Source organism: Pinus tabuliformis, chromosome 8, assembly GCF_031772625.1.
Source record: "Pinus tabuliformis cultivar Carrire ecotype Pingquan chromosome 8, CPIR1, whole genome shotgun sequence".
NCBI classification, from domain to species: Eukaryota; Viridiplantae; Streptophyta; class Pinopsida; order Pinales; family Pinaceae; genus Pinus; species Pinus tabuliformis.
Window position 1 is genome coordinate 435,943,044 of NC_142294.1, and position 11,101 is coordinate 435,954,144.

The following is an 11,101-nucleotide window of genomic DNA, read 5'->3' on the forward strand; positions in this document are numbered from 1 at the left end:
TTATCGGCAATACCAACCATAATATTTACGTCTCCCGCACTCCTCCTCTCATCAAAACCACTGAAACAATCTTGGCCGTCCGATGATCCGTTAGTGGTCCCGTTCCCACTTTCCTTGTGCCCAACACGTTGTGCGCTCTCAATGGCTGCATGTCACGTCAATCCGGTAAGTTCTTTCTCATTGGTCCACGTGTCCATCCGTCGCCTTAAGCCACCGGCCTTGACTAGACGACACGTGCCGAGCGGTGAGCCGGCTCGTCGAGTGCGTCCGTTCCAGAAGCTTCCCAAATAAAAAGAGAGGAGAATCTCCCGAAATTGTGAAAAAACAAACAGAAAAACGAAAGGCCTGAAAATTAAAAAATTAAAAAGTAGCGGCCGACGATAGCGCTGACCGTGACGGTGACGTGGACGTGTGGACGCGTGTATGAACGAGGATCGTTGTAGGGGAGGATTCGTGGCAATGAGAGCTGATCGACACGTGGTGGTTCGGAAGGAGGGAGGTTCTTGAGGGGCGATGCCCTCATCTCCGACAGCGACCTATGAAAAACATGAGGAGCAAAATAAATTGAAAAAACTGACATTTAATGTGTGGCACTGTGCGGAGACTCTGCATAAATCTGGTTACCAGAGCCGGTGCATTGCAGATGCCAGTAATTATTGAAATGGCGTGTCTGGGTGTTTATATGGGGGACAGCCACAGCCATCAACAATAATAGCATGAAAGCAAGAATTTGACAGTACGCTGACAATTCTGGGTACTTTAACCTGTCTTTGCTTTGCTTTTTTGTTTCAGAATCAATGGAGAATCATCAGAATTGAGGGCTTGATTCTTTGGAAGGCTTTGGACAAATAAATAGTTCTGATGGTGTAATTGTTTGAGAGGGCAACAATTTTGGCGGATTATTTGGCGGATGATCTTGGTCATAGTTGTTGTTCTTGTTATAACTTCATACCGAGTTGTGAGGACGGGTCAATGACGGTATTGATTGTTGTGAGTGAGAGGAAACGTGGGGTTCCTTTCTTTCTGTAAATGGAAGGTTAGTGTTGGGAATCGAGAGTTCTTGGATTTTTGTATGTTGAAGAAATCAACTGTGTTGTATTTGTGCAAAGAAACTGTAAGCCTGCATCTTGGACTTACGTTGACAAATAAGTTTGTATGATGCGTGTTGTGGGTTGTTGGGATTTGATCATTCAGCATAATCTTGGACATGGGTCTCGCAATTTGAACAGTTACACGGGCGGAAACTTTGAATTGGTTAATTTGTTGTGCTTTCAATCATTGGAGAATTTCAGGTTTTCCCATCGCCATTGGCAGAGCTATTTGATGTCTGCCTTGTAGTGTTGTATTGTAACGAGTACTTTTGGGGAGTGTGATTTGGGAAGTTTTGGAGGGAGCAGGAGGCTTCTGGATCGTTATTAAGGTTAGGATATTTGTTAATAAATGGGTTCCCATGAAGATTCAAGATTGCTGGGTGCAGCGGCTGCTTCGCTTCCTGTTGGAGGGAAGATGGGAAATTTCTCGTTGGCGAGACAGGCTTCTATCTATTCCCTTACCTTGGAGGAATTTCAGAACAGTCTTGGGGAGCCTGGGAAGAATTTTGGATCTATGAATATGGAGGAACTTCTCAAGAACATATGGACTGCGGAGGAAGGGCAGGCAATGGCTGCAGCTATGAGTGCAGCAGAGGGGACTGCAACAGGAAACCTTGCAAGTCAGGCCAGTTTACAGAGGCAGGGTTCGTTGACCCTTCCTAGGACACTGAGTAGGAAGACTGTGGATGAAGTATGGAGAGATTTATACAGAGAGAACACTTATGGGAATGGGAACGGGAATGGGAATGTGAATGGGCAGGTAAATGCCCAGCGCCAAGCCACATTCGGTGAAATAACCTTGGAGGATTTCTTAGTGAAAGCTGGAGTAGTGAGAGAGGACAGCACAGAGCCATATGGGAGATTGGGGAATGGCCAATTTGGTGGTTTTGGTGGTAATTCAATGGAGAGGAATGAAGATAGATTAGGTATTAGCAATGCTCTTGCTTTGGGATTTTCTGAAAGAGGGGTAAGTAATGGAGAAGTGATCAATAACGGAGCACAAGGGACAGCTTCACTATCTCTTTCCCCATCGAATAATGCTTTATCTAATCAAGCCGTGCTTGATGCAATCAATTTGGAAACATTAAAAGCATCTCAGCAGCAAACAGGTTGGCTCAACAATCACTATAGACCGTCCACTGTCCAGCAACAGCAGCAGCAGCATCATCAACAATTACTGCAGCATCAACAGCAGCAGCAGATGGCAGATGCTGCTGCTGCAATCTATGCTTCATCTGTAAAGAGGCAGGGTAATGGTACAATGATGGGGCAGGGTAATGGGGCAATGATGGGGCAGGGTAATGGGACAATGATGGGGCAGGGTAATGGGGCAATGATGGGGCAGGGTAATGGGACAATGATGGGGCAGGGTAATGGGGCATTGATGGGATCACCCCTTGGAGGAGGACTTGGTCTTTCCCCTACAATGGGTGGAGGGATTGGGAATGGCCTACAAGGAGGATTGGGGGTGGGCTTGGTGGGTCTCGGAGCTACTGCGCTTACCATTGGAGCAGCATCTCCCGCCAACCAGCTTTCTTCTGATGGTATGGGCAACAGCCATGGAGACAACTCAACAGTATCGCCAATTCCTTATGGGTTGGATGTAAGTGTAAGAGGCAGGAAAAGAGGTGGACCTGTGGAGAAAGTAGTTGAAAGAAGGCAGAGACGTATGATAAAGAATAGAGAATCGGCAGCAAGGTCACGAGCTAGAAAACATGTGATTTTTTCAGATAAATTTTGCATTATGATTGTTACAGTCCTTCCTATGTTGGGTTATTTATGTATTGTACACATTTCATTTTTCTGCTATGGTATTTTGTTTCATCATCAGCCAACCCTCTTTCTCATTTTAAAGAAACAAATTCAAATGACATATTTGCTGCACCATTAGTGCAAAAGGAGCCACCAAAAATAAAGGATCATCATGCCTATATTAGGGATTTTTGCTTTGCTGCCTTGAACCTTTGTGTTGAGGGTAGGCAATTATTGTATACAAGGCGTCCTCTATGACATTTACCTAGTGCTTCACTTTCTACTGTGTTTCAGGTCAAATGATCAATAAAATATTTTGATCGTTATATGTTTATGATTTGTATGGATTTCTAAAATGAATGAGTGGGCATGTCTCTGTACAATGCTTTAGCATGAAGTATTGCATAGCAACATTCTTGCCTGTTTCATTTTAAACTTGCCCCATTTCCCTCAATAAACATTACCCTGGAGGCATGCTCAAGAGTACACACAGTTAAGATAATGTTGCTATTGTCTGAGACCTTCTTTTGCATACTTTTGACATGAGATCAAATCATGTAATCTAAAAGTACTAATATAAAACTAGCCTTTTCTGTACCAGCGATTTCACCTTACTATACAAGTTAGAGGATATGGGTCTGATCTGCGTGAGGCCTGCATTCAGGCTTTGATCCTGAAACTGATCTAGCTTGGCTCAAATTATTGGCTCTTGTACCATAACCAGCCCTTCAAACTCGCTCTTGGATTTTGTCGGTGGATTAAATTACAAACCTAACTCAAACTCAAACTCAATTACAAACCTTATTATTTCCTAAAAGATAAGTTAAGCATTAGATTTATTTTCTTATTTTCTATTATTTGTTATGTGCGAGGAGTTTCCAGAATCCATTATCCCAGGACTAATTTTTTTCTGGTTCATGAAAAAAATTTCCTGCGCTTGTTCCAGCCTCCAGGTGATTGTTTATAGTTTTTGAAATTGTGTCTATGCGCAAGCTCTCCTGTGATGTATTTGAGAATTTTTCTAGTGAGACAGGTACCGAAGAACTGTGTGTACACTGTAGGTTATGCTCTGATTCGTTGCAATTGAGTATCTATATTGGTAAAAAATGAGAAGCATAGTTTTCATCTGTCAAATTTTGAATTTCTGAGACACTGAATCTTCTATAGAAATCTGAACTGTGTCTTTCTTCACAGCATTTTTGAATTTTCTGGTAAAAATGATATTTTGTGCTTTACCTAAATTAGGGGTAAAAATAGCGTTTGTGTCATTTGTTTTAATCTTTGGTTTTTAAAAGATTAATTTTATCCTTAACGTTTTAGATTTTATTTGCTGGATCGATCAAATGCGTCCAACATTACAGTTTATACAATGTACTTCTAAGTTTTAACGACTAGTCTCCATTCTCTGCCCTAAGGTACCTTACCTACGTATTAGGGAAGATATTAGGATTGAAGGGTAAAGTATAAGCCATTTCTAATGAACTGCATGCATAAGTGACCTGCCTATTTTTGGTTGGATTTTGAGATTGCGAAACTAATGGTTCACTCCTTGCTTGTTAGGTCCTCATCTTTTTACTATGGGTTGGGAGTTCCATGCTTGCGGCTTACAAATCTTTGATATCATGGTTTGTTTGCCTTTGATTTTGCTCATAGTTGTCCTGGTGACTTGGGGTGCTTTGAAAAGGATGCCACAAAGCTGTAGGAGAGAGGGGTCTTCCTGCCTAATCATCTATGTATTACCTGAGCTAGAAGGTAAGATTATCCCAACCCTCCTATGGTATTCCTGGTCACCTGGGTACTCCAGAAGGAAGCAACAAAGCTGTAGGAAAGAGGGTTCTGGCTGTGTGCTTGTCTGAAAGGTCTTAACTGAGCTAGAGGGTAAGATTGTGCCAAACTTTGTAATGAAGGTAAGATACCTCACGTGCTTGGTTTTGAATATGATGTTTTGTCAGCTTGTCCTCAAAGGTCCACCCTTCTAAACTTAAGGTAAGTAAGCTGTCCTTGATCCCTTGACTGAGCATAGCAATCTGTTTGTCTTATTTTGTAAGAATGAAATAAATGTCGGTTGTGATCGACAAACCTATTCTTGGAGGGAGCATTATGAAAGGATTTTGCTATAACAGTTGTATTTTGCTGATTGATATCAGTTTTGTGATGCTTGTCTCTATTTTAACGACCCAACTATGTTTGGGCAAACATTCTGACAGAACCCTCAGTTTGACAAACCTGGTATTTGCTGCTAGATTTTTATCTAGGAATATTAATCCTTTAAAACTTTTCCTTGTTTGCAGGCATATACTGTTGAGTTGGAAGCTGAAGTAACAGAACTCAAAGAAGAGAACAAGGAATTGCGAAAAAAACAGGTATTGTGGACAAACCTATAATTGATATAAAGATCCACAGGATGTACTTCTTTCTTTAGGCAATTGGTTGTTTTATTATCATAAAATCTATGTACTAATTATTAATGGATCTTTTTGTCTTAAAAAACAGGCAGAAATGGCTGAACTGCTAAAAAAACAGGTATACAAACCTAGAAATCTGGCTTTGCCATCTACTTGGATGAATATCTATCTATGCACACCATTTGAATGTGGGGATTACTAATATTGTCATATCATGTTACAATAATCTAGATTATGTTCCGCCTTTTTAGCAGTTTTGAGGGGGGTGTAACATGGCCTTAAACTTTTTTGTTGTCAAATTTATTTCAGATTATTGAGATGATGGCTCCCTCAATATCTCAGCGTTTGAAAACTAAAACAGGAGCACTAAAGAGGACACTGACAGGGCCATGGTGAAGGCTGCAATGAAATCAGATTGCAGTTATGTAAAATGAGTCTTCATGAACAGAGCTATTTACTCCCTGTATATTATTTAACCATTTCTTGTAGTAATTTTGAAAATGGCCAACAGCTTTCTATCTAAATTCCATTCAGAGATGCAAGTGGAAGCAAAATACTGATATCAAGGACCCAGAGATACTGTCTTCTGTTTGTATCCCAGTTTGGTCCCTCACACTATATGGGTTCCATGCACAGAATTTCAGAAAGTAGCAAAAGAGGATTTCAGCATTACTGCCATGCCTTTTTGTACAGTATATCTCTTGTTATACTTTTACTGAAATGCCATTAAATGACTTGCTTAACCAAGTTAACGGAATTTTCTTCCTCCAGCGATTGAACCCTGTTGGGATTCATCCATTTTAGGTGCTTCTGCATCGTAATTTGGGCCAAAAGGTAAAACACAACTTGGTATTTTGTAAAGATTAACAGGCAATGTCCACTCTCTGAAAAACAGGCAATGTCCAAAGCGATGTATGATACAAATTTGGAATATAATAAACTGGGATTTTATAATTATTTGAAATAATGAAACAAGTTGAAATGGAGGATAAAACAATGCCAATGACTGAGTTAAGGTTATAGTGGAGTTAGAGTAGGGTATCATTAAATAATGAAATGAGTTTAAATGGAGGATAAAGCAATGCCATTGTCTTAGTGGATCATTAATTAGCTTAACTTCATTTATTTAATTCAGGCTTATCAAATATGGAAAGGGAATACTCACTATTTAATCGATTTTATATATATTATATATTATATTAATTGATTTCATATATATCATATTATGTTATGAGTAGTTTTTAAGTGTGATTTTTTTTTTTAAGGTTTTTGGTTTATTTTCTTATCTAATTTGTTTAGAATTTTGTAGGTAGTCCATTGAAATCACAAGTTTGATAGGTGAACTCTTCACAATCAAACTGCCTTGTGGTGCTGAATCCATATATGCAGTTAAAGAAACCAGTTTAAACAATAGCAATCAAGATTTGACCACAAATTTTTTCCGCCGGATTCCAATCAAAAATCTGCTAAAAGCTCCAAAAATATCACATTTAAAGACTACTATTATATCATATTCCAGCCAAAAATCTGCGAAAACCTCCAAAAAATCACACTTAAAGACTACTACTATATTATGTTACCTGCATGAGATTTTCAAATGATTGTATATATATATATTTTTAAAATTCATATTATTTGAGATTTTCAAATGTATAATTTTAATTGGAACACAAAAACTTATAAGATCCAAATACTATAAATGCATTTACCTCAAAGTTTACAAAGGATTAATAAATAGCTTACAAAAGATTAATGAAGGGGACAAAAGTACTAGTGTAGTTTTCAAAAGATGAAAGGAAAATAGAAAAATAAATGAGCCAAATTGCAGCTATAAGGAAGTAAGATAAAGATAAGGAGACAAAAGTACTGGTGTAGTTTTTAAAAGGAGAAATATAAAGATAAAAGAGATAAAGATAAAGAGACAAAAGTACTAATGTAGTTTTTAAAGGAGAAATATAAAAATAAGAAAGATAAGATAAAGGGGACAAATTGCATACATAAGGAAGCGAGAGGAAGCAAGATAGACATGATAAAGATAAGGAGATAAGATAAATGAGACAAATTGTAGCTATGTTGGATATTGATATAGGAGAAATATAAAAATAAAATAGATAAGATAAAGGAAACAAATTGCATATATTGATATAGGAGAAATATAAAAATAAAATAGATAAGATAAAGGAAACAAATTGCTTTTATAAGGGAGCCGGAGGAAGCAAGATAGACATGATAAAGATGAGGAGATAAGATAAAGGAGACAAATTGTAGCTATGTTGGATATTGATATAGGAGAAATATAAAAATAAAAGAGATAATATAAAGGAGACAAATTGCAGATAGAAGGAAGCCAGAGGAAGCAAAATAGACATGATAAAGATAAGGAGATAAGATAAAGGAGGCATTGTAGTGATGTTGGATATTGATATATTGATATGATGGTTATAATGGTTATAAATATTTATACAATAAAAATTTATATATTATTTTTTCTAAATTAATTATAAATAAACAAATAGATTTAAATTATATATATGAAAAGAGTGTCAACAAAATTAATTTTTTATTGTTATCATATTATGAGTATCATAAATTAAAAAGAAATAGTTAAAAACATCAATTTAGTTTTTGACAATTTAATTTATTTTAAATTTAGAATATTGATAAATTAAATTACACTTTATAAAGTTTTGTAATATATATAAATGATGAAAGCTTTGTAGAGATGTTGAAAAATAAAGTAAAAATCATGCTTTATTTTTAAGGCAATTTCATGAAATGTTAAGGTAATGTTCACTATTATAAATGAGTAAAATTATTATTTTTTACCCAAAATCATCTTGTATGACTAGAGGGATGTAAACCTCTAATCTAGCTATTAGATTAAACAAAACAAAAAAGGGAACTACATAACTACATACATAGTATGTGAGACTCATTGCATTGCTTGAACCTGCTCTTCTTACAATGTTTTAATTAAGAGAGCTTTAACGTACAAGAGTTCCCTATTTTGTCTAGACAATGCTTTGGAACATGGACTGAGGGTCCTCTACAAATATGACTACATATTTGTAACAAGTTCTTTAAAGTATGCTTCGGCGTCTATCTTAGAAGTGATAGAGGATTATATACCATATCATATCAAGAGTGCTTTTGAAGATAGCATTTTCATCTTTGCCTCAAGTATTCATGGGGTCTTCCATAGGAAAATTAGAGACTAGAGGATCCTCCATTCACTTCCCCTTTACAACTAACCAGGTTTCCTCATTCATCTTGGCAACCTCCATGAAACACATACCATAATGAGAGTGATTGAAGGGCAAGAGATTATGCTTATTATACTCTTTAAAAGAAGGGGGTGCCTCATTCAAAGACCCCTTCCTCTTAATCATCTCACTATAATCATCTATTTCAAAGATTGAGGTAGGACTATATTTTCTAGGATGTTGAACATACTTGTGAATCCTTCCCCTTGTTTGGAAGAGTGGGGATTCAACTTTCCTTTTTTCTTTGTTGCTCTCGGTGTTTGTCGATCAAGGCTTTCCCATATGAAAATGATGGGGAATCGACCTTCTATTAGAGTAAGGGGAGACATAGAGTAGGGATTAGACAAAATAAAGTAGAGAGCAAACCTAATACATCCTTATAATCCTCCTAAGGGAATGGGCTAAGAGTTAACCAACTACAAGACTAAGGATTGAAGCAATGGAAACTAGATGATAGTTGATGGATTCATGACTATGGTATAATAGCTACACTTACCAACAAATAAAGAGCATGCATACTAAAAGGTTTTCAATGTACTACTTACAATGAGCATCAAATCTAGCCTTCAGCTTGCCTTTATTCATCTATAACTTGATATACTAATAATGGGTATAGATGCTCATGAGTTGAGACACCCATTGGCTTAGGCATGATTTGAGAACTAAGTTAACATTGTTCCATGTTGAAGAGTGATAAAACCATAGAGAGGAAAAATTTGGAATACTTAAGCCATCATTATCTAGTTTGGGTTGCATAACAAAATTCTCCTTTATTGTCCTTCAATAATATGTATCCTATGTAAGCCACAAACATTGTCTTATTGATATACTCAATTAGTCTATGACATAATCCCAAACAAATTTAAAATCCAATTATTATTATTTTATTTTTTACTATTTTGTAAGGAAAAAAACTTAAATGAAATGAAATTTTAAATTTTAAAATATTAAATATAAAATTTAATACATAAAATAAAATTATTTTATTTTAAAAAATCTCAATATTTTTGTAAAATTGGTATTAAATTTAGTTTTTTAATTATAATTATAGAAGGAAGTGAAAGATGCCCAATCATTTACTAAGTATTTATCAAATTTAGCATTGGATTTTGAACATCAAAAATAAATACATGAGTTGAAGATAAATTTATTAAATGTTAATTAAATTTAGTTTTTAATTTAAATAAGAACAATAAATTTAACAAATCTATAAGGCGAATATAAAAAATAAATATAAGCATATACCTAAAATGAGATGATGAAATTAAAACTAATAAATATGAAATATATACCTAACAACATAGAGGATAAGTTCAATGGGTTATCATACATGTTTTTATTTTTTATTTTTTTTACAGAAACGGTTATGGAGTGTTTATATTCATCTTGGCCTGAATGCCGAAAATCTGATTACATTGGGGATTTCTTTGTCCTGTTGCATCTCACTGCTAAGAATGAGGATGCAGCTGAAGCTTGAAGATTTCTTCCTTGATAAGGAACCCATAGAATCGATTTCAGAGATTTTCCCCCACTTGAAGATACAAACAAATTTATTTAATAGCAAGCAGTAAAACATGGCAGTAACCAGCTTATGGAATGGGTTCCCATGATTCTTCTTCGTCTTTCATCTTGACCCCGACAGAGAGGAGGGCAGCTTTGTTGGCTTCAATGTCCGCCTCTTTATTATGAGTTCTCAACACATGGTAGTAGTTCAAGTTCTGAAAAGTGTTTTCCAAGCCTTTGATTCTGGTTATCAACCTTGCTAGTTTAAGATCCAAAGCTGGGGAATTGGAAACCATTGTGTTTATAATGATCTGGGAGTCACCTATAACATTAGCTTCATTTATGCTTAATTCTTTGAGGATCTTGAGACCTTGAAAGAGGGCCAAGGCCTCAACTTGAATACTGGAAGAATATCCAAGTCCCCAAGCATAGGAATGGATTTTTTCCCCAATTGGATTTACAACAACACCTCCTACACCAGCTTTGCCCGGATTGCCCTTTGCTGCCCCATCAAAAAAGAGGGAGTGCCTTGCTTGCGATTTGATCCAGTCTTGAAAGTCAGTGTCAGATTTCCTTATTGCTAATTTTTAATAGTAGGGGCTTTTCTAACTGCTAGTTGATATTGTAGTTCTAGAATTGATCCCCAAGTGATGTCCTGTTGGCTGAGATTAGAGTCATCTTTTATATCAGTCAAGCACTCCTTTATGTGGCATTTAATCTTGGTTTCTAAGGCCTTGTGGTTCTGCTTTGTATTTCTGAAGATTCTTCTGTTACGTTCTAGCCATATCTGCCAACAGATAACCTTTGGAAGGACAACCCATGCAGTTTTAATTATCTGGTTTTTAGGAGGTGGGCCAGGATATCTGATTGCCCAATTAGAAAAAAGATCAGTAGTGGAGCAAGGGAGCATGAAATTTGGATCCAAATTTTGAATAAAGGAAAACCAGATCTGCTTGGAGAAGTTGCATTCTAGAATTAGATGGACTGTTGTCTCTGCATTTTCATTGCACAATGAGCAGATGGAGGGGCCGTAGAATCCTTTCCTCTGCAAATAGTCATAAGTTAAGATTTTTCCATGGCAGAAAAG

The 11,101-nt window shown here is 36.4% G+C and overlaps 1 protein-coding gene across 1 annotated transcript; it reads left to right on the forward strand.

Annotated features, from left to right (window-relative positions):
• Window positions 1–557: 557 nt before the first annotated feature.
• Window positions 558–6,202, forward strand: LOC149235922 (bZIP transcription factor 46-like). Its single transcript, XM_089372281.1, has 4 exons — window positions 558–2,808; window positions 5,135–5,206; window positions 5,337–5,366; window positions 5,558–6,202. The coding sequence occupies exons 1-4, from the start codon at window positions 1,441–1,443 to the stop codon at window positions 5,642–5,644; spliced, it is 1,557 nt and encodes a 518-aa protein (XP_089228407.1). The 5' UTR covers window positions 558–1,440; the 3' UTR covers window positions 5,645–6,202.
• Window positions 6,203–11,101: the final 4,899 nt, after the last annotated feature.

Coding starts and splice junctions, on each gene's coding strand:
- LOC149235922 (XM_089372281.1), top strand. CDS start 1,441: ATGGGTTCCCATGAAGATTCAAGATTGCTGGGTGCAGCGGCTGCTTCG. Junction 5,207..5,336: donor AGGAATTGCGAAAAAAACAG/GTATTGTGGACA, acceptor CTTAAAAAACAG/GCAGAAATGGCTGAACTGCT. Junction 5,367..5,557: donor CTGAACTGCTAAAAAAACAG/GTATACAAACCT, acceptor AATTTATTTCAG/ATTATTGAGATGATGGCTCC.